The sequence below is a fragment of the Mytilus galloprovincialis genome, chromosome 1, assembly GCF_965363235.1.
Source record: "Mytilus galloprovincialis chromosome 1, xbMytGall1.hap1.1, whole genome shotgun sequence".
NCBI lineage: Eukaryota > Metazoa > Mollusca > Bivalvia > Mytilida > Mytilidae > Mytilus > Mytilus galloprovincialis.
This window is the reverse complement of record NC_134838.1, coordinates 20,615,548-20,640,474: the sequence shown is the minus strand read 5'-3', so window position 1 is coordinate 20,640,474 and position 24,927 is coordinate 20,615,548. Positions and strand designations below refer to the sequence as shown.

The 24,927-nt window shown below is 32.0% G+C and overlaps 1 protein-coding gene across 2 annotated transcripts; it reads right to left on the bottom strand.

Annotated features, from left to right (window-relative positions):
- Positions 1-482: 482 nt before the first annotated feature.
- On the bottom strand, positions 483-23,709 carry LOC143068663 (uncharacterized). 2 transcript variants are annotated; one of them, XM_076242890.1, is made up of 15 exons: positions 23,168-23,708; positions 16,450-16,567; positions 14,695-14,769; positions 12,955-13,043; positions 10,353-10,426; positions 9,601-9,677; positions 8,991-9,145; positions 8,348-8,425; positions 6,470-6,530; positions 5,783-5,843; positions 4,176-4,562; positions 3,538-3,614; positions 2,961-3,035; positions 1,914-2,060; positions 483-963 (listed from the first exon to the last, which is right to left on the bottom strand). In XM_076242890.1, the coding sequence occupies exons 1-15, from the start codon at positions 23,569-23,571 to the stop codon at positions 817-819; spliced, it is 2,025 nt and encodes a 674-aa protein (XP_076099005.1). In that variant the 5' UTR covers positions 23,572-23,708; the 3' UTR covers positions 483-816. The 2 variants fall into 2 exon arrangements, with proteins under 2 accessions (XP_076099005.1, XP_076099014.1); XM_076242899.1 differs by lacking the exon at positions 8,348-8,425 and having other exon boundaries at positions 23,168-23,709.
- Positions 23,710-24,927: the final 1,218 nt, after the last annotated feature.

The window sequence follows — 24,927 nt, the reverse complement described above, 5'->3', positions numbered from 1 at the left end:
CAGAGGGTTTGTTGAACAGTCTATGTGGAGGGCATTGAGAGCACTTGGTATTGATTGAGGGAAAAGAAGTAAGCTGATGGGTAACTTGTACAAAGAGGCAGAGACATAATCAATGTGGTGGTGGAGGAAAGGATCTTAACAATGGAAACAGTAAAGGGTAGAGGCAGGGATGGATAGCCATTTAGTTTCGGGCTGGGAATGGTCACCCCAGTCGGCGCACCTCTGCAGGTTGTAGTGGACAGCGCCGAAACAGCCAACGAAGAAGGACTCACCTGAAGACAGAACCACGCTTCTTTCCAACAAAGTATTCTATATACTGATGCAGTACTGCAATATGAAAAGCATCATAGACTATTGTGCAGAGAAAAGAAGAGATGCCAAATCTTAATGAGTGTAACTGAAGATCTTTGAATATACCTTTAGTATTTTAGAAATCCACTCCGATTAACCAAACAGGTCGATTATTTACCATCACACTATAACAAGGTCAACTTTTATTGTACAATTTTTTTTAAAGATGTGTATCACTAACATTTTTATTCGGTAATTGTAAGGTTCTATTGCAAGGCAATTCAAAAACTAATCTTTTTTGTTAAAAAAAGTGTTAAAAACTATATAGTTTTAAATGCGCTTCAGAATGCTAGACCTAAAAACGTTCGCTCTATCAAATGTCATGTCCAGTACATATTTGTCTTGCTTCTTATCAACTCTCTTAAACAGTCTTCCACTCTATTCACCAGTAACCTGAATTAAGCATCTTTGGGTTTATATGAACAAGAATGATTCTTTTTGAAACTCAAAATGTTTTTAATCAAACTAAAAAAAGTTCTGTGATTTCCTTAGTCGAGATTCCTTTTCCAATAGAAACAATGTATTATTCAATGTGCGTACTCTATATTCATTCCAATCGACTTCAGTTTGTAACTTTTCTTGTAGTTCCTCGTCAGAAGGATATGGACAAAACTATAAAATAGAAAAAATAAGCAACACTTTTAAAAGATCATATAACAAACCATTCCCTCTACCCATATGATGTAACTATAGTTGTTTATATACTGCAATGTATCAAATACAATTTGAAACGAGTTGATTCGGTCTAATAAACTTTCATTAAATATATCAGAACAAATGAACCCATGTGAAATTATTTTTTTAAGACTTGATACATTGAACTTAACTATATTTTTTCTGAACGGCCAGACAAATAAACTCATCATAGATACCAGGATCAATATTTTATATTTACGCCAGACGCGCGTTTCGTCTCAAAGACTCATCAGTGACGCTCGAATCCCAAAAAAGTTTAAAAGACCAAATAAAGTACGAAGTTGAAGAGCATTGAGGACCAAAAATCCTAAATGTTTTGCCAAATACAGCTAAAGTAATCTATTCCTGAGGTAGACTTACTGAACTGATTTAAAAGCCTGAGTTTTTCAAACAGTAAATGTTTTGTTAACAAGACAAACGATGCCTAGTGTATTGTAGGGCGCATTCAATCATCATGCGAATTTAATAAACTGGCATCGTAAAAACCTTTTACCTGGACTTCTTCCAGTCTGAATATCTCTCTATGCATTATATGACGGCTAAGACACAAAGTAATCAATGTCTATAAGATGTTTGAATTTGATAGCAAATATGATGTTTAATGTTTACGATTTTGCACTAATGTTGTTGATTGTGTTTAAGTTTTGTTGTCGTTTATGTTTATGCATGTAAAACAATTCGACACATATATATTAATAAACTTCAAAAGCATACGGTTGTTTTACGCAGACATAGAATCTACAATTAAAAACATCACTTATAAAAGGTAGATTATAACCGGCAGGCAATTAAGTGATGAAAAACGGACCAACAATAAAACACACACAATTTTAACAAACATAGTTGCACCTATTCACAGTACTTACATATTTTACTAGTTTGGTTCTAAATCGTTCCGTCATATTTTCCTTGAAGAAATATTTGTCTATAAAAATAACATCAGCTCCACCACTAAATACACTAAAATTTTGTCTCTGGTCAGTCCGCTTATCAACCATTATATCATCCAGACCCTGTCAGAAAATAATTCTGATGTTATGTAAAATATAATTAATTAACAAAGATACCAGGATTATGATTTAATACGCCAGGCGTGGGTTTCGTCTACATAAGACTCATCAGTGACGCTCAGATAAAAAAAAACCAAACAAGCACAAAGTTGAAGAGAATTGAGGACCCAAAATTCCAAAAAGTTGTGCCAAATACGGCTAAGGTAATCTATGCGTCGGATAATAAAATCCTTAGTTTTTTTCGAAAAATTCAATCAAGACAGTGTTTGATTACCAATGACAATTTCAATCAAGAGTTCAAATGACGTAGATTCAAACGACTGTGTGTCATCGTACATGACGTTTGACGCTTTTAAAATTATCAAAAATCTTTATTTGATCGTTTCTTAAAATTAAGAAATATTTTATAAAACCAGATTAATTCCACAATTTTAAACATAAGAAAGTGCCTGTACCATGTCAGGAATATGTCATTTGTTTTCCATACGTTTGAGGTGTTTGCTGTGTTGAATTTGACATTTGATTTGAGACTTTCCGTTTTGAATATTCCTCGGAGTTCGTTTTTTTGTTGTTTTTTAATTTTTATAATTGATTTTCAATGATTCGGGCGCCACAGACGATTCTTGTGTACATAGAACGCGTTTCTGGCGTACCAAAAAAATTATAACTCTGGTATCTTTTATGACTATTCTGTATCGCGAGATGGTTCCGAAGAGAAATTCTTCTCAAAACATGCCTTTGGTTTAGTTATGATATGAACTTCGTCCTGTTGAAGACTGTCAAAAGCTGACAACGTGACGCCACAACCAAAATAGTACAGGTAATCCAAATTTTAAAATAAAAATACAATGTACAGCAAAACGTTTTGATTCATTTGAACCAAGTTTAAAGTTGATAACTTACAAAAATCTGACCGTTGGTGATTGTATGAACATGGACAATGTCTGTATTTGATTCTTCTGCGTGTTGTCTATCAGCCTTAAATTAAAAGAGAAGAAAATATTAAAATATTGAATTGTCTAGGAGAGACAACTCTTGTTTAAATATTGGCATTAATGATTGAATAATTACTAATAAAGTACAGAAATATATATTCACTTAATGCGAGACAGACTAGGCTTAGTGTCAAATATGGTTACCTTAATTTTTATGAGAACTCTAGGTGGGTATTTTGAATGATAACTTCCTTTGTGTTTTTAGGAATAAGAACTACAGTCTTTTATTCTGGAAGAAAAACTACAGTTTTGTCATTCTAACGAGAACTACAATTGGGCATTTTGAATTTGAAATAAAGGATACAACTGACACAGTTAAGCCGGTCTCATTTCTCGATTTATATCCAGAATAGATTGAGATTAAAACTACTACAATTGTGTATTTGGAATGAGGACACAATATTTGAGTATTTGGAATGAGGACACAATATTTGAGTATTTGGAAAGAGAACTAAAGTTGAGTAATTTCAAAATAATCTGTTTACCTTACTGCGAGCTTTTTCCCAGAAATGTTGATGAACTTTAACATCATCATCGTCATTTTCATGAATACTTTTTTGGCCTAAAGAAAAATATATTAAGACATAAACACGCTCAGTCATTGTTTTATAATTCTTACAATCATATAATGAAAAAAGATTTCTGCATTCTACCTGAGACCATATTCTCAATTCTCCGTCCAACTTGCTGCAAACATAACTGTTTCTGCAAACTTGCTGCCCCATTGCAACGAGAAGCTGCATTGTTGCAGGAAGTTTGCAGCTACCTGCAATCATCTAAACACTGCCACTTTTATGTCTTGGAAAGTTAAAGAGTTGACCGATGCACGATTAGAATGACGCTCGGTGACTGTAACGTTGTCACGGAAAACACATGTTGTCATAAAATGTTCATATTTTTAAGGAATAAAATATAGTTTTAAAGTGCCATTAAAAAAAAAAGTAAAACACTTCCATTGAAGATGAACATGTTTTTTAACATTTTATACTTGTTTCAGTCGCATATCACTACTATGATATCCTTTTTACATCTTAAAATTTATAAAATCCATTTTTTCAAAATCAGATTGTTTTAGATTAAGAAAACGCCAAAATACGAGCAAAGGCAAAAATCAAGCACATACCGTCACCTAACTGCACGTTATTGGTGGTTGATTCAACACCAGTAAGCCCTGACGAGACACTTCCTCTAGACGTTGCTGATCGTAACGGTTCAAAGTGAGGAGGAGTTGTCCGTTTTAAAAGCTGATCTTGTATGCTGTGAAATGAGTATTTGTTATTTTCAGTGTCATTGTTTTGCTGACGGTCTTGTGAATCTTTTGAGCTTTCTGAGTGTCGGTCTGATGGATGAATAAATTTCTTCGGTTGTCCTGGTTTCTCTTCTACAACGTTTGGATCAATTTCTACATTTGTTCTAACTGGTATATGGATATCATTTAACATTTGTCTTCTTGTTAGAGAACTTTGAGTTTCTGGTTTCTTTTTCTGGTCTGTTACATGTGGCACTGTTTCTGAAATTGATATATCACGTTCCATAAGTTTCAACGTATTCTCTCTAGGATTTTGTTCATTGCTTTTATTATGTATTGCCTCTCAGATAGGCTGGCTTTACATATGTAACAATTTAAAATGATCTTTTCAATATGTCAAGAATTTAAAAAACAGAATGACAGAACTAACAAAATAGTAGTTATCAAAAATACAGAACTTCAAGTTAAATTTTAAAAGGGTGAACTCCTTACAAACAAATCTGCAATAATATATGTATTTTTTAGACATTCAAATTATATACTAAGAATGAAAACATCAAGAGAGAAATATTTTAATAGTATTTAGGATCAGTAAAAATATTGCGCATTTTCTTAAAGTTATCAAATCCGTCATAATGATTAATTTTGCTGAGGGATAAAAGCATATGAAAACAGTTGCAAGATATGTTTACCCAATAGATACAGTTGTCTCTCTCCGTCTCGATATTTATAGCAAAATATGCTTACACTATAGACATATAATAAAATTGGCTCAAGCCGTCAAGATATCCAACGCAAGATATGATTCTCAATTGACGCACCTTGTCTCACTCACCTTGATTTTCGCAATTTGGTATGTTTTCGCTCCAAAGTTTGTGTGTTTTATTTCTAAAAAGATGTTGTGACTAACAATGAGTACATTTTTGGATTAATTTGATTTCAATTGTACCGGAAATAAGAATAACACTCCATAAAGTATTGCGCCCGAAGCCCTTTTCTTGATTAGCCCTCACTAGGAACGAACGATAAAACCTAACAATGTGAAAGCGCTTGATGTAGATCAAAATACTTGAATACGTATAGAGCTATTTAATCAACAGGGATGCATCAAATCAATTTAAAGTCAACTTTACTTGCAGTTTGGTAAACATTTCCTAATTTGTCAATGGAGTATTATAAGAAAAATCTGTTGTATATGATGTCAATACCGAGGAACCAACTGAGACGACGATATCCTTGGGGACTAACAGTCCACCAATAGCGTTATCAACGGATGTAAGAGCAGTGAATATAACACCCCTTAAAATAATTTGACATAATACTATATTTTGACATCTTTGTACACCTTTTTGGTTATGATGCACCCAAACGTCAATATATATTTAGTTTTTCTGATATTTTTAATGGGGTTCTCGAATTGGCATTCATACCTGTCTAGGTAATCGATTGTCCATATAAAATACTTAATTTGCCTAACATACCTTTGTGGTTACTGTGTAAAGGAACTATCTTCTTTAAACGTTTGTAAATAAAGACACTACCCTGAAATAAATTGACTACTTGATTTATATTTTAATAAAAAAAAAACCAACTCTTTCAGTAATTCTGTCCCATGACCACATAACAACTATTTGACACTGGTGCTACCCCATTAAATGGGATATGGGTTAAATGCATATCAGAAAAAAATCCATGGAGATACTACACATATACAATTAGCTTTTTGAAGGATTTATTGTGTTTTTTGTTGATTTTGTGGTCTCATTTGAGTGAAGGGTCTCAAATCATTTCATTGATGGATGTATATTATTATACAAAAAATTGGTTATCTTACATGTAGTACGTATGAAAACATTGATTTTTGACATTTCAGTTATAATAATTTAATATAATAATTGTGTTTCTTTTTTAATGAGTGTTTTAATCATCAACCGTTACTACATGGTAAATATAGAAACGACGAAAAGACAAACAAACAGTGTGTCGGTTTAAAGTACACTACTCTGAAGAGATAAACAGGTCCTGCTCCACTGGAGACAGCTGTTGTGTTAACAAATGACACCGATCATTAAATCCCATGAAATAGAATTTTTCATTTTGTTACTTTGGAGATATACAAACTTTAATAATTTTTTTATCGTACTCAGTTTATATCCCGTTTAACATACCGTTTTGACAAGAATCAGCCATGGAAAATATCTAGTATCATCAGTTATCATATCACCTTTCCTACAAAATAATCGACAATATCATCAATGGTCATTATGGTTGGAAATTTCCCCGAAAAAGAATAAGATTTCTGAATTTCTGAAGTGTCTTCTAAAATAAGATTTGTTGAGAGTGCTGTGAGTGAGTAATAAAACAAATATAAATATTTGAAAAAATTATATATGTGATGAATTAATTGAATAGGTAATAAAAGAATATAAAATCTATACAAGGAGGGAGTTAGAACCATAACTTAATTTTTTTAATGTGATATGTTGCATCTCTTTTTAAATGAAATCTGAAGATGTCAGAACCATTGCATTGCAAATATATACACTTTAGAATAGTGAAATGAATTTCAACGGTATATCAATTATTATGAATGTCAAAATCAATCTCCTATACATTTACTGCTGCGAGATGAAGTCATAATTTCAAAATAGTTGATTGGCATCAGCGCAAACAGTCTATATCATGGCGAGTTTCAAATTAAAAATTACACGGAAGTAAATAGTGTGCATGTATAAATAAAGGTAACAGTAGCATACCGCTGTTTAAAAGTCACAATTTGATTGAGAGAAAACAATTTCGGGTTACAAACTTAAAACCAGGAAAACACATCAACTGAAGGAGAAAACAAAGGAACAACAGACACACTGAAGTGCAGCAAAAACAAACGCCAACATACATAGAGACCAACTATTTGATAACTGCCATGCTCCTGACTTCGTAAAGGACATATTAATTAAGAATTGAATGCTTCTTTTTGTAACTTTATTGGGGTGTAAAAGCGTTGACCGAAGTACATTTTGTATTAAGCGCGGAAGTGCTTCATTCTAAAAATGTGCGCAGGTCAACGCTTTTACAACCCTTTATTATGGGACCTCGTGTCATCATGAATGATAAGTTTTATTGTGTGATACAACTGCTTAAGGAATAATACGTGATGTGCAGTTAGCCAATCAGAATAACGTATTATAATGAAACATACATCTAATGTAATTATGAAGAAATAAATTGTGTGTTGTAGCTGATTGTACGATTAGCCACACCTCCCGCTTATGTGACAATGAAACAAAATTTGGCTACAATTACAACAGAAATACAGCACGAACAAACGTATGAAAATCCAACACAGAGAAACGCACAAAGAAAAACTGTCATAAACATGTAATAAATAATTTAAAATACATTTGTTGAATTCATTCATGACAGAAATCCTTACACCCACTTTGTAGGCCTCAATTAAGGCGATAACAGTTTAATCGATTAGGAAGAGACCAATCAGGTTAACAAACAGAAACTGATAAAACACACGCACTCAAACAGGATTGAGATCTTTTGCGTTGACAGGGTAAAGATCTCATGTAATGTTAAAGTAAAGCATACGCATTTTTATAGTTTTTCATTTAAAAGTCACAACGACACTTTCAATACAGGGAAATTAGTTATACATCATAACAAGTTCAAGTTGGATTCTAGTACCGATTCTAGCATAATTTGCTGTCATATTTCAGTAATGTTTCATTTATGAATTCCTAGACACAATCGAGTCATTTAACAAATTGCACGCTATAAATATCAAATTCTGTCATAATTTACCAAACACCCCTCATTGTAAAACTGAAACAATTCAAACATATAGAAACCAAGAAAAAATCTATCTTCAGATATGTTCGCGGTAGATAATGTACGAATAAGGCCAATGATTAAAATACTGCATCACAATTATGAAAATCCACCAGTCCGAAAGCAAAAGTTCGAAGTAGTACACACAATACCAATATTCCCTATCAAACAATTAGTGAACCCAACATATTCTACATTGTATTACTAACTTGAAATATTGCGTTTTTACTTTCTCCGAGTTTTCCTCCAATTTATCGATAGGAAATCCTTTCATATAAGGTAAGTGTCTGAAAAGAAAGGAATCAAGGTTTTTGATATCAAATGTACGAATTTTACCACGGAAGGATATTCTCAGCTTAAGGGAATAGGGTCGCTTCACAATACTGTGTCTCAAAATTTAACGCTTTCTGTTATGAAGATGCATAAAAAACGTTCTACTATATGAAAAAATAAAAAAGGTTAGACCACGTTCGAGTTTGTTACATTTGTTTTAGTGAACATCATTCGTGCGTTTAGGGTCACCGTCACTTTCGTTACCATGATGGGCGAGCAGTTGAAAAAAAATGAGGCTATATTGTACGAATTATTCTGCAAATTAAAAATTCTTATAATTGATAATCAGCAACGTTGAAATTTGGGGATTGAGATTAAGTACCCGCGAGACAAACATTATTTCTTATTTATCCTGCATAATGAAGATCACAAAGATGCCTTGACCTATGATAGTTAACGTTTATAAATTGTGACTTGGATAGAGAGTTGTTTCATTAGCACTCACACCACATCTTCTTATATCTATACACAGTGTTACTTTAATCAATCTTGTTATTAAAATTGGTATAAACTTCTCACCTAAGAAATTGTTTCTGTTCTGAATCTAAAACACAAAGCCCTCCTCCTAACATAAATATACGCCGGAAATGTTTCTTTTTCAGTGATAACAATTCGGTTGGTTCCTTAGTAATTACAGTGCATTCTCGAAGAGTATCATCTACAATGGCCTTTTCCTAGAATTCATACAAAAATTGAAAATAGAAGGTTAACATTAAGATAAAAACCACTGTTTCATATATACGAATTGACTTTTTGTAGTAAAATTTAGCAATTAAAACATTTTGAAATGAGTTCCAATGTTGATTTTTAACAGAAAGTTATGTTTGATGAAATTTATTTCCTGCACAATTTAATTAAAATATAGTTCTCTGATTTCGTTGACAAGCACGGGAATTCCGAAAGATCTGAACAGTATTTTTTCAGATTGCTCCCTGTAAAACTGTTGTTTTTTTTTTATCAAAAATGTAATTTATAGTTTTAGATCCGAATTTTCGAGTGCATTTCGCAAAAAAGAACTGTGCGATACGATTAAGTGGACTTTAGGAATACAATCAGCCAATCCCCAATGATATACAAATTGTATTGTTGGAAACTTGCAAAGTTAACAAATTGAATGTAACAAACTCACCCCAAATTCATCGCCTTTAACGATAGATTGACCAAGTTTGGGTTTCCCATCAGATGTTTCGTAAATGAGTTCAAACACTGAAACAAAATTAAAATCAATGACATTTCAAAAGGCTAGTGAAAGGTAAAAGAGTTTTGCAATTTAGATTGAATTAATTTATTTACATGAATTACTCGAACCACAACAAGACCATTTCAACCCTTTAGGTTCATGAAAATGTAATGAACATCATTTAACAGATTGGAAGCTATACTGAAAAATAAATTGAATGTTTTGCATTTAAATTATTCTACAATATCAAATTCGATCTCATAATTTATGTTGAGTAACATCATAAAATTTAGAAAAAGAATGTTGTTAAACGGTTAAGGTGTTCTTGAATGTAAATGTAATATGTGACTGTTTGTCTGTTTAAAATATTTTGAATACTTTGTATTTTGGGCAATAAGCAAGCCATCATATTGATTTCAATGTTTCTGTCATTCTTTATACGTTCAATCACATTGTCCGTAAATAAAAGAAGATTTCACTTTAAAACTACATTTGTAGTATGTAAAAGGGGTACACAATGAAGTAATAGAAACTTGTAAGTTTCAAGCATCGTCATTGTTATTTCCACAGCACATGAAAACTTCTCAGATTCTACACCTCGTCTTTTTTGTTTTCCAATGCAATACATAGCTTTCAAAATATTATTGTTTTAGGAACTAAAATATAATTATACTATGTCATTTTTTTTAATTTTTACTTACTTTCACCCGAAAGAACAAAATAACTTGCTGAAGGTGGATGACCTTGACGAAGTATAATTCTCCTTCCTCCAAAACTGAAAAATGTCCTCATAATTACATTTCAGGATAAAAGAATATCTAACATTTTAAAGTAAAACGAAGCAAACATTGTCATGGAAAGAGTGTATGTATTTATTTCTTTATCAGTGGGCATACGCATGCAGACCCTAAACAAATTAAACATTACCTCAAATTAGTAGGTTCTGCAAGGTATATAGTCATCAAGACGACAGAAGTTAGAAACTATATATTCATTTGATAGATATTTATATCATATTTTTTTCAATTTTATGTCATAAAAATTAATCTTGTTAAAGCGTATTTAATACCATTAACATAAAAGTAATCATGTTTTGCATATTCAATGTCATCAAGTATTCATCTGTATAAATAAAAAATAACAGCATATACACTTATTTGATTCCGTAAAGAGTAATCATCTGTATGCATATTTGATGCTTTAAGGTAATCACATGTACGCACATTTAGTCATTTTGTTAGTTTGTTCTAATAACCCTTTTGAAATATTCTTGCAGTTCCTATGACATTGTCTGGAATTTGATGAAAAAAATATATGTACACTAATCTCACGCTAATGTAACATTTTTCCAAATGCCTAATATCAATAGAGGATATTTTAATACCCATCAAATATCTTTATTAACAATACTGTTCTTGTAAAGTAAATTACTGATATCAGAATAAAAACAAGTTATATTATAACTTTGAAACATGTAATCCCTTCAATACACTGTTAAAAAAAGGTAGAATGTCATTGATATGGATATATTTATAAATTTACTGTTTACAAATTTTTGAATTTTTGAAAAACTAAGGCTTTTCTACCTCAGGCATAGATTAACTAAGCTGTATTTGGCAAAACTTTTAGGAATTTTGGTTCTCAATGCTCTTCAACTTCGTACTTTATTTGGCATTTTAAACTTTTTTGGATTCGAGCGTCACTGATGAGTCTTTTGTAGACGAAACGCGCGTCTGGTGTATATATTAAATTTAGTCCTGGTATCTATGATGAGTTTATTTACAACCAATGGGTCGATGCCACTGCTGGTGGAGATTTATTTCCCCGATGGTATCACAAGCCCAGTAGTCAGCACTTTTTGTGCTGACATGAATTGTCATTGATATGGTTATATTTATAAATTTACTGTTTACAAATTTTTGAATTTTTTGAAAAACTAAGGCTTTTCTACCTCAGGCATAGATTAACTAAGCTGTATTTGGCAAAACTTTTAGGAATTTTGGTTCTCAATGCTCTTCAACTTCGTACTTTATTTGGCATTTTAAACTTTTTTGGATTCGAGCGTCACTGATGAGTCTTTTGTAGACGAAACGCGGGTCTGGTGTATATATTAAATTTAGTCCTGGTATCTATGATGAGTTTATTTACAACCAATGGGTCGATGCCACTGCTGGTGGAGATTTATTTCCCCGATGGTATCACAAGCCCAGTAGTCAGCACTTTTTGTGCTGACATGAATTGTCATTGATATGGTTATATTTATAAATTTACTGTTTACAAATTTTTGAATTTTTTGAAAAACTAAGGCTTTTCTACCTCAGGCATAGATTAACTAAGCTGTATTTGGCAAAACTTTTAGGAATTTTGGTTCTCAATGCTCTTCGTACTTTGTTTGGCATTTTTAACTTTTTTATTCGAGCGTCACTGATGAGTCTTTTGTTGACGAAACGCGCGTCTGGCGTATATATTAAATTTAGTCCTGGTATCTATGATGAGTTTATTCATTAGTTATTCAGTACCGCTGTTTATATTACTCCGCATATCAACTTTAATTTTTCTCATTTTAAAATGTTACCATCTTACTTGTAACGATCGGTATAGATTTGGACTTAAATCAACAAAGTTTGATCAAGAAAAGCAATATATTATTGGACAACGTTTTATTTAAACTAAAAAGTTTCATTATTTATCTTAAGGACAAAATCTATAAAAAATAAAGAAAATCTTTATTTCAAACATTTAAAGACTTTTATATCAACAGGGAGTACCCTTTATTACTGTTAGATCACCCTAAAGTCACCCTTTGTGCAATGCATCACAAAGACGACGATAACAACATATTTTTTTTATTTTTGAAAAGTTGGAAAAGAGTTAAATTCTCGTATTAATTTTTAGATTATTTCATACAGCTCTATCGCTCCTCGTCTAATAGTACTTTTCCTTGTGTACTTTGAACACAATATTTCAGTTATTGGTTGAAAACAAGCTTATAGAAAGTTATTTCAATTACTCTATTTTAATATCCTAATATAGAATGGATTTAACAAGTAAGAATGTAACATTTAATTTGTAGACTCCCGAATGCGACTAATGTGATGAAAAATCAAATGATGTAGTACATATTTAAACAAGATGTACTTTTGTGCCCCATTCAAAATGTTCTTTGTACTTGGTTTGATAGCGATTAAAACTCTTTAAGCTTGCATTCAATACTTCGTTGAAATTTGTCAGTATTTTTTTCGAACAATAGTTAAAAAGATACAAGTCTTGTACGAACAGTATTAACACCAAGAAAAAACTTACCTTTCATATTCGCCAAATTTAGCTATTTCCCTCTGCATTCTGAACGGATACTGGGCTATATCTTTAATGTTTCCCAATGCTATCTGTGCCTAAATAAATAATTGTCTAGCATTATATAGTACTCAAGTTACAAAACTCAATAATACTTCCATTACCGTTCCTTTTTGGATTTTGTTTAATTAGCAGTTTGTTTACAATCTCTCATTTCACTAAACATTACTGATGTAATTGAAATATACAGATAAATGATATTGGTTTCAATGCATCAATGGTACAATTTATGGAATGGGTACCTTTGGGATTTTAATGATTATTATTTGGCCCGTCTTTCTTTTGTTTTAGTTTTGAAATAATTCACCAGCCATATCAATACAGGTGTATATGCTGTGTTATACTGACTATTAATCTCACATTTGTTCTAAATATGACCATATCAAAAGTATCGCTACTGTAAAACCCAAGGTGACCTTTGATGATCGATAGTGTCATTACAATGCACCAGAAAAGAGAAATTGATGGACATAAAATATTGATACACTTAATACTCTTCTCATTTAAATACGTATTTGAACAATCTCCCAATTCAAAAGTAATTTCATTTATGTGTGTAAAATACTATTTTGACAAAGGTTAGTATTATAATTCTATTTATTTATTTATATGCGATGATTGCATGTTTCATAAATGTAGGCCAAAGGATAGGTGATTGATATAGCAATATTTACACAACTTTTAGTCAACGGTTTAAAAAAACTCTCAAATGATGCATTGTCGCATAAATATTATATTATTAACACGTGTCTCATACAGTATAGTCAAGCGTCAGTGTTATGAAGTAAATCAAGTTTTATTGAAAACGAATACAATGCACATGTACTCAACGGAAAAAATTAAGTTCTCAAGATATATCTTGCAGAGTAATAATAAAGCGACACCTTTCCTTCTACATTGTGAACCTTAGAATAAGATAGATATTTTTTTATGAATAAATCAGCAAGTCTATATGTTTATTTCATACTTATTCTTGTTGACATATCGTGGGAACTAAATTAAGTGCTAATGATAAAAGTACTTGAAATCTAATGCAAATTTTTATCAAAAGATCCCTTTTTAAAACCACTACCATAAAAAACTACAAAATTATGAGGCAACTCGTAGTTACTTCGCGACTTGAAGTTCTTGCACGGTCGACCCTGTTGAGTCACATCTGTGTCACAAAAAAATAGAATATTCAAACATGTCTATCGAGGAATGCAATTAACGCTACATCTCTAGGCTGCGAATTTTTGTTAAACATTCTCTAAGTTCACCACTGATCTATAATGATCTTGCATTTTAGCAATGGAATGTTTGCTTAACATTTAAGAATTGAATGCTCTTTTTTGTAAATTTATTGGGGTGTAAAAGCGTTGACCGAAGTGCATTTTGTATGAAGCACGGAAGCGCTCATACTAAAAATGTGCGCACGGTCAACGCTTTTACAACCCTATACAGTTACAAAAAAAGCATTCAATACTTATAATTACATTTTTACCTATATGATCATGAAAACACGCCTTTTATAAAGTTTTTATTTCATTTACCTGTGCACTTTATTGTGGGACCTCGTGTCATCATGAATGAAAAGTTGCATTGTGTAATGCAATTGATTAAGGAATAACACGTGATGTGCAGTTAGCCAATCAGAATAAAGTATTATAATGAAACATGCATCTAATGTAATTATATGCTAAACATTACCCTAAATACTTCTTCGTCCGTTCTCTGGTGTGGTGATTTCATCAGTATTCTTCGTGTTTCCTTTGAAATTCTAACCTGAAAATCAAATAAAAATTAATTCATTAACATATGTCACACCACACAAAACTTTGTGTTTCCTTAAAAATGTTAACCTTAAAATCACATAAAGGTTAATATTAATTAAGACATGTCGCACATGTATATACGATATAAGAGATGGTTTTTCATTTCCTGTTGTTAACAATCAATTTCTAAATGATGCCGTACCCTTGTCACCATATTATGGTGTTTATATATCTAAAAAAAATTTGGAATCGCTGGTGTATGTAACAACGTATATGATTTTATCGAAAAGAAATCTCTGTATTACTCAAAATTATTACATTGTGGGTTTTCGATATCACAAACTAGTCAAGACGTTTACTAAATTTAATGATCGTTACATTATAAAATTGAGAATTGAAATGAGAAATATTTCAAGGAAACAACAAACCGACCAAGGGTCTTTCCAACGGAAGTGAACACATTGGTTCTAAAATCAGTGGTTGGCATGATACGGGTTGTTCTTTTCATATATTTCATGACGGTATGATACTAAACCCTTAACATCAGGAATAGTGCTTGATTTCCATATGATGAAGACATAATCATTCAATCAGCTTAATCGAGGTATGGAGCTGATGTCAGTAACTGCTTGTAGTCTTTTGTTAATTTATGTTTCATTCTCATTTTGCTAAGTTTCTTTTATACATATTCTGACATCGGACACATTTTGAGCCGGCCCAAGTTAAGAGCATGTAGCCTTTGTCAATCATGTACGTATTTTCATTTTAGTTCATTTATTTGTTTTGGAGTTTAGTGTGACGTCTATTTTCAATGAACTAGTACGCATTTTTTGTTAAGGGGCCATCTGAAGCCCATCCCGATTACTGGATTTTCTCGCTGTGTTGAAGACCCATTGATGGCCTTGGTCGGATTATTGTCTCCCTGTCACATTCCCCATGCTCATTCTTGATTTTATAAGACGTCATGTGAGGGAATTTGGTGGACTGCTATACTAGACGAGTCATTTGCTATGATGTTTTATAAAAGATATTAATATATTTATGATTCGCGTTATACCAAAGCATGTTGAGTATATTCTGTTGTTTTCTCATTTTATATTAAGGAGTTATAACTCGACACTAGATGGCAGATTTTATGATAAGCTGACAGTAAGATTTGTCAACTCTTATTTGGAGGTGTACCAATACAATTATAAGTCGACATACGATTCAAAGTACTATAGTATAGCGATGCAGTTACAAGTAGACACAAAATTGTTAGTATTACGATAAGCTGATAGATAGTATTAGAGTACATCGATAGTTTAAAGCTTAAGTAGACACTAAACTAGAAACATTTTGGTAAGCTAACGATAGGATTTCTCGACTATTTATTAGAAGTTATATAGTAAACTTAAAAAATAAGTCGACACTTTATAATTATATTACGGAAAGCCGATGGCGTAAGTAGTCGACACTTTCTTGGATGTATAACATTTATTAATTGGATAACATGCGACACTTTAACTTTTATTTGTAATTTGATTGAACAGATAGAGATTTTCAATTGGTGGTCTGACACCTTAATAGTTAGTCGACATCTCTGGAGGTGTTACGTTTCTTTCATTAATTTGATAAAATGAGACACTTTACTTTGTATTTGTACTAGGTTATGTTGTCTTTGATGCGAATTATTACTACTCTTACTTACCGCAGTTTTGGCTTTGTATGAAGATTTGTCAAACATTAGATCTACTGTTTCAAAATCTGATGTTCTCAATTGCATTTCAGTGTACAACCTTTTTGCTTCTTGTATTGTATCCTTTGAACTGAAATGATGATTTTGTTACAATTATGATAATAAAATTAACGGTACCAATTTTCTTGCACCAGATGCGCATTTCGACAATACAAGTCTCTTCAGTGATGTTCGTGGCCAAAATATTTCAAATCCAAAGCTTATATAAAAGATGAAGAGCTATAATCCAAAAGGTCCAAAAAGTATAGCCAAATCCGTGAAAGGAATCAGAGCTTTGCATGAGGGATATATATTCCTTAATTTATAATAATTTCTATCATTTTGTAACAGTAAATTTTAATAACACAAAAAATCCGTATTTTCATGCTAGTACCGAAGTACTGGCTACTGAGGTGGTGATACCCTCGGGGACTAATAGTCTACCAGCAGAGGCATCGACCCAGTGGTAGTAATAAAATTAACGGTACTAATTTTCTTGCACCAGATACATGTCTCTTCAGTGATGCTCGTGGCCAAAATATTTCAAATCTAAAGCTTATATAAAAGATGAAGAGCTATAATCCAAAAGGTCCAAAAATTATAGCCAAATCCGTGAAAGGAATTAGGAGAATTTTCGTCTTGAAGGAATTGAAACATTTACATGTTGTTGTAAGATTTGATTATAAGAATATTAAATAAATATACCTACCGTTTAAAATGTAACATTTGGACATTTGAAAATACGGATTTTTTGTGTTATTACAACCTCCATACATATTTTTAGCGCCCTTTCCTTTTTTTGTTTTACTAGGTGTAAATTCGACATAGTTCCTTCTGTTTTCATTTCCAGAATGATATTTTATAAAGTGATTGAAGTATAAAGGAAATATGAAATATTTAATAATATCTCACACATATAACGGTTACATGAAGTTAAAAGGTATATAAAAATATGTGTCATTTTTGAAATTCATGTTTATTTGATATTTTTTTTTATTGCATCTTAATTTTTAGCTATCAACCGGATTTTTCTCGGATGACGTCGTTTTATTCATATTCATTAACAAAAAATGTGAAGCTTTATGGCCATTTAAAAGGAAAAACGTAATTTGTTAAACACTTAAGGAAATACGTAATTAGTTTTATCATTATGTTTTACATATAGATAGATATCATTCGTTTAAAGTGCAAAATAACGCGATTTGTTAATTTCAATACAGTGAAACCTGCTTAAAAGACAGACCGTATTAAGCAAAAACCTTTGACATGAGACCATTAATTTTGTAGTAATTTATCTGTAGTGCATTTCTATTAGATTAAACCTGTGTTAAATAACCACCATGTCTTATGAGACCACTTTTGTTCTCTACCTTTACTGGTCTCTTAAATCAGGTTTTACTGTAGAACAATATTTTCGTCTTGGAAACCAATATGTATATCAACTATAAACTGAGTTCTTCATAAACGCGACATTTTTCTTCTTTTGCGGATGAATAGGAGCCTGTAATTCAGTGGTTGTCGTTTGTTTATGTGTTAAATATTTTTTTTTTTCGTTCATTTTTTTATATAAAACAGGCCGTTTTCTCAATTGAATTGTTTTACATTGTCATATCGGGGCCTTTTATAGCTGACTATGCGGTATGGGCTTTGCTCATTGTTGAAGGCCGTACGGTGACCTATAGTTGTTAATGTCTGTGTCATTTTGGTCTCTTGTGGACAGTTGTCTCATTGGCAATCATACCACATCTTCTTTTTTTATAGTTAGCACACTGTATACACTTGTTAAACAAATATATTTTCTCTAAACGTTTTTTTTTTTATGTTTTTTTTTATGTGTTGTTGGGTTGTTGTGTATTGACGTATATTCCATATCCCCATGTATACATAACATTTGCTTAGGTTAAAAAAATGTGATAATCAGCTGATAGATGAACCAGGCAGACAAACAATAATTTCAATGATTATATTTAATTGCTTTTTTTTAAATTCAATTTTACGTCATTGGCAGAATTTATCCATTGGACGTTTTACCGATAATTACGTAAAATAACTTTTCAACAACCTTGTTTACATAATAACCAGAAAACCAAAAAATATAGATAATTATATAGTATATTCTATTTGAACTGTTAAGAATATAGAAAACAAATACTGCATTCATATTTCATCGGTTTTCGAAATTTGTTGTACTGTAAGCACTCCACAATAGTTAGAAAATGAAAACTTAATCGAATTCTCCTAATGACTCAGTCTGATAAGACATGCAGCTTTATTTGTTATTCCATTCAAATGATTGAATCTTTAAAATTCAAGTTCAGCACTGTTTTCAACTCATTTACAGTTAAAAGGACTTTAGAATTACATCGGTTATTACTACAAAAACATTTTACTAATGATCATCAAATTTAATCTATTTCAATTTATATATTATCAAAATTTTAAATTGTTTTAATTTTGCATTTGATTTTTAAAATGTAATTAATTACTTTTGTTGTTTAAAAAAAAGTGTGCTTTGTTCACACATCGTTGTCAATATAATGGAATTTGTTGCAACGGTCATACAAGTGAGAGGTTTAGCTAGCTTTAAACCTAGGTTTAATTTACCATTTTCTACATAAGAAAATGCCTGTACCAAGTCAGGAATATGACTGTTTTGTGCAGCTTTCTCCACCTCGAAAGTTCAAATCTTGTATGTAAATAATTGGCTTGTGTTTAAATTAGTAAAACAAACATATGTGCAACATAGCCATTTTTGGTAAAATATGTTAATTCCAACATATTTATGACGCCAAAGGGACACTTCAATTGAATTGACATGTATGCGCTAAACTGCCAGGATTTAATTATACTATTCATTTATCAATTAAAGTAGCATATTTTTTTTAAAAGAATGAAGGATATTATATTTCGAACGACACGATATTTAAATAAAATGTGCATTTCGCAAATTTGTTAAAGTTGATCTGTTTACAGAAATCAGATTTAAAATCGAAATAAACTGCTGGTGCGAAAATCTATGATATAAAAAGAATATAGCAATGTAAAATTGAACTAACTTTGGTATCTGTGTTGCATTTGTTGTTTTTTTTATTCTTTAATAAATGTTACTAAAGGTAACGGTATTGCATACAGCTTGTCAAGAAAAAAGCCAGCTGGTGTATTTTAAACTTTGATATTCAGTCATGTGAGTGGCTTCGAGAATTAACATGAACAATAGTTTATGAATTTGGTATTGTATTAAGGTAAGGTATTAGTAACATGATTGTACAAATCAAATGGTAGATGCCATTTCATCTGAAATGTTTTGTCAACAGATAGAAACACAACTGATGGTCATTCTGGTAACAACTGATTTCACCCATTATTGTTAAATGAGGTTCGAGTTGCTCATTCTTTTTAGCTCACCTGGCCCGAAGGGCCAAGTGAGCTTTTCCCATCACTTTGCGTCCGCCGTCCGTCGTCGTTAACTTTTACAAAAATCTTCTCCTCTGAAACTACTGGGCCAAATTAAACCAAACTTGGCCACAATCATCATTGGGGTATCTAGTTTAAAAAATGTGTCCGGTGACCCGGCCATCCAACCAAGATGGCCGCCATGGCTAAAAAAAGAACATAGGGGTAAAATGCAGTTTTTGGCTTATAACTCAAAAACCAAAGCATTTAGAGCAAATCTGACAATGGGTCAAATTGTTTATCAGGTCTAGATCTATCTGTCCTGAAATTTTCAGATGAATTGGGCAAGCCGTTGTTGGGTTGCTGCCCCTGAATTGGTAATTTTAAGGAAATTTTACTGTTTTTGGTTATTACCTTGAATATTATTATAGATAGAGATAAACTGTAAACAGCAATAATGTTCAGCAAAGTAAGATTTACAAATAAGTGACCCCTTTAGGAGTTATTGCCCTTTATAGTCAATTTTTAACCATTTTTCGTAAATCTTAGTTATCTTTTACAAAAATCTTCTCCTCTGAAACTACTGGGCCAAATTAATCCAAACTTGGCCACAATTATCTTTGGGGTATCTAGTTTAAAAAATGTGTCCGGTGACCCAGTCATCAAATCAAGATGGCCGCCACGGCTAAAAATAGAACATAGGGGTAAAATGCAGTTTTTGGCTTATAACTCAAAAACCAAAGCATTTAACCCGATTTTGTTTTTTGTCCATGGATTTATTAGTTTGAACAGCGGTATACTACTGTTGCCTTTATTTAGGGCAAATCTGACAATTTTCTCATCACTTGGCGTCCGTCGTCGTCCGTCGTCGTCCGTCGTCGTCCGTCGTCTGTCGTCCGTCGTCGTTAACTTTTACAAAAATCTTCTTCTCTGAAACTGCTAATCCAAATTTAACCAAAGATGGCCAAAATCATTATTAGGGTATCTCGTTTAAAAATTGTGTTCGGTGACCCGCCCAACCAACCAAGATGGCCGCCCTGGCTAAAAATAGAACATAGGGGTAAAATGCAGTTTTTGGTTTATAACTCAAAAACCAAAGCATTTAGAGCAAATCTGACACGGATAAAATTGTTCATTAGGTCAAGATCTATCTGCCCTGAAATTTTGAGATGAATCGGACAACCCGTTGATAGGTTGCTGCCCCTGAATTGGTAATTTTAAGGAAATTTTGCCGTTTTTGGTTATTATCTCGAATATTATTATAGATAGAGATAAACTGTAAACAGCAAAAATGTTCAACAAAGTAAGATCTACAAATAAGTCAACAGGCCCAAAATGGTCTGTTGACCTCTTTAGGAGTTATTGCCCTTTATAGTCAATTTTTAACAATTTTTCGTAAATCTTAGTTATCTTTTACAAAAATCTTCTCCTCTGAAACTACTAGGCCAAATTAAACCAAACTTGGCCACAATCATCATTGGGGTATCTTGTTTAAAAAGTGTCCGGTGACCTGGCCAACCAACCAAGATGGCCGCCATGGCTAAAAATAGAACATGGGGGTAAAATGCAGTTTTGGGCTTATAACTCAAAAATCAAAGCATTTAGAGCAATCTGACATGGGGTAAAATTGTTAATCAGGTCAAGATCTATCTGCCCTTAAATTTTCAGATGATTCGGACAACCCATTGTTAGGTTGCTGTCCCTGAAATGGTAATTTTAAGGAAATTTTGCCGTTTTTGGTTATTATCTTGAATATTATTATAGATAGAGATAAACTGTAAACAGCAATAATGTACAGCAAAGTATGACCTTAAAATGAGCAAGGAGTTATTGCCCTTTATATCCATTTTTAACAATTTTCATAAAATTTGTAAATTTTTACTAACTTTTTCCACTGACACTGTAACTACTGGGCCAAGTTTATTATAGATAGAGATAATTGTAAGCAGCAAGAATGTTCAGTAAAGTGAGATCTACAAACACATCACCATCACCAAAACCCATTTTCGTCATGAATCAATCTGTGTCCTTTGTTTAATATTCACATAGACCAAGGTGAGCGACACAGGCTCTTTAGAGCCTCTAGTTATTTTATGTTTATCACTTTGTGGGCTATTTGCTTGTCGGTCAATATTTATTTTAAAAATGGTGTTTTTAATTGATTTGTGATTTTTTAATGCCTCCTTGGAATCTTTGCCATTTATGCACATTCATTACTAATACAAATAAGTCTATCTGAAATTGGTGGTCATGTTCGAATGTTTTACATGTTGATGAGTTTTCTGCAAATGCACAAATAATAGGGATGCTAATTTTAATTCTATCTAAAACAAAAGCAAACAAATTAAGATTTCATGGCTGTTTTTATTTTAAATTGTATGTGTTGTATCTACACAAATACAAGGTAAAAGCTGATACGTTTGTATTAATCTTGGGAATACCGATTTATAAAGTTGAACATATATCAAATACAGCGTTGCAGTGACTTCTTGATACGGCGCGAATGAGAAGATAATAAGTCCGATGTATGAAAGGGTCGTATATTGAAAAGAATATAACAAAAAAAAATCTCAACGGCAAATTCAAAAAGATGAAGTCAAGAACAACTAACAAAATATAGCGTTTTCAATTAACGAAACAATTTGGGACGTTATAACATGTGAAAGCTTAGCAAAGACACTAGGCTTATAGTTTTGTACGTCATACGCGCGTTACGTTTAAAAATAAGTCACCAGCGCGCTTCGATCTGAAAGGTTGATATATAGGCTTAACAAAGTACAAAGTTGAACGGCATTGAGAACCAAATATTCTGTGAGGATTAGCCGAATACAGCTAAGGTAATCTATCGTTGGGGGAAGACCATCATTAGTATTTAGAAAATCAAAGTTTTGTTAACAATTAATTTGTTGAGTTTAACATATTAATGATAATTTGTGTCAACATAGTATTGCGACTATGGGCTGGTGAAATTCGATTTAGAACGATACATATGCCTGATCTTCTTTAATGTCAATACAGTATATTTCTAAGCCTAGCCAACGATGCCAGAAACATCTGTCGATCTTAAACTTCGCAAAAATATCGCCGATGCTAACATGTATATAAACATAAGATGTATACATTGTTTTTGTTTATTATACTACATTAATCCTGCGATAAATTTAACTCTTTGCATTATTTTTATATTACTTGTGGTGCCGTACTTATAAAGCTTAATGGAAACTTATCATTTCTACATTTATTCTTAACGTTTAAATACTTGTAACGATTTTAATTCATCATCTTAAGATTAACCTACCTCAAAAGATAAAATGCTGTCCACCGTAGGCAAATGATCACTTTTCTTACAGCTAATTGAAATCTTTTGTTTCGGAAGTGTTGGGAATAATAATTGTCCACTGTTTTCTTTCTCGATTTGGCAATTTGAATCAATTTCGCTTTTATTTCCAAATATGTTTTGCTCTTGGTCAGCTCAGTCAGATTTCTTGGTGAATCATCTGGTTGGGTGCTGGATGAATTTTCACTCTGTTCCTCCAAAGTGTCCAGGGGGTTGTGAAAGCTGTCTTTCCAAGGTGATGAAGTTTCAACTAAAGGTTTTTTATTTTTCCGGTTCCTTGTTACACTCTTTAGATAAGACAGGCTGTAGGAAAACGGTTTCGATTGATCACCATCATTCTTGTTGGACATTATCAATGTTGCCATTGTACACTTTATCAAATAATTATCCAAATAATGTTAAAAAGTTAATGTTTTGTTCTATAATTTCCAGGTGCTTTAGTTCCGGAGGTTAGGAATTGTAACTTATATTACGTTTTGCAGATAAAGAAGCTAATTTACCGTGCATTTTAACTCGACAATAGTTACTTAAAACCCACAGTCGTTTATGATTTCGTTTTTGTTTTTCCTTCGTTACAAATGAATGTAATTAAAACAATTGTTAACCAAAGGTATTGTAATGAAATACCAATGTGGGGCAACAACAGGAATTTCTCATTTAAAAGACAGAAATGTTTTTATGGTCATTAAAAATTCATTTGGCTCTAAGAACTTTCAAAATTCAACGAGTTAAAGTACAAATTTAAAAAGAGAAGATTTCAGTTAAATTATTGTGAATAAATTATCACTGTGTTGACTTTTTTAATTAGGAAAATAAGGTACGTAATACTATAAAGAGAAAATATCTTTAAGGTTCGCCTTTCATGTGAATCGAAGTATATTTCATTAGAGATAAGATCGCCTATCAGGTAATGTCAGTTATAAATGTCAAGTTCACTTTTTTATTCTCGTGAAAAAAGATTTAGCAAAATTATTCTTTAATTTGTAAATGCCTTAAGATTACATGCAAAGAAAACATAAATCTTTAAATTAACTCATTAATAATTACCAAAGAGAAACACGGTTCACAGGTGTTTATAACATGATACTATTTTATTGTTCCTGTTTAATTTTAAGTGCAAAATGAATTTTATGAGTTTATCAGATGCGTCAATGATTTTATATATATATTTTTATGCCCCACCTACGATAGCAGAGGGGCATTATGTTTTCTGGTCTGTGCCTCCGTTCGTCCGTTCGTTCGTCCCGCTTCAGGTTAAAGTTTTTGGTCGAGGTAGTTTTTGATGAAGTTGAAGTCCAATCAATTTGAAACTTAGTACACATCTTCCCTATGATATGATCTTTCTAATTGTAATGTCAAATTAAAGTATTGACCCCAATTTCATGGTCCACTGAACAAAGAAGAAGATACTGTGAAGCTCATGTTAAAGTTTTTGGTCAAGGTAGTTTTTGATGAAGTTGAAGTCCAATCAACTTGAAACTTAGTACACATGTTAACTATGATATGATCTTTCTAATTTTAATGCCAAATTAAGTTATTGACCTCAATTTCACGGTCCAGTGAACATGTAAAATGATAGTGCGAGCGGGGCATCCGTGTACTAGGACACATTCTTGTTCAAAATAATTATCATGAACCCACCCATTCACAAATGGTACTTACGAGTTTTTTGGCGTTTTTTTAAGCATATAAAATTTAATTTTTGTTTTAATGTATCACAC

Bases quoted from the DNA above. Each gene is read 5' to 3' on its own strand.
- LOC143068663 (XM_076242890.1), bottom strand. From the start codon at position 23,571: ATGGCAACATTGATAATGTCCAACAAGAATGATGGTGATCAATCGAAA. The intron at 13,044-14,694 runs GTAATGTTTAGC...TTATTTATTTAG, and splicing joins CGGACGAAGAAGTATTTAGG to GCACAGATAGCATTGGGAAA. The intron at 9,678-10,352 runs GTAAGTAAAAAT...ATTTTGTTTCAG, and splicing joins TTTTGTTCTTTCGGGTGAAA to TGTTTGAACTCATTTACGAA.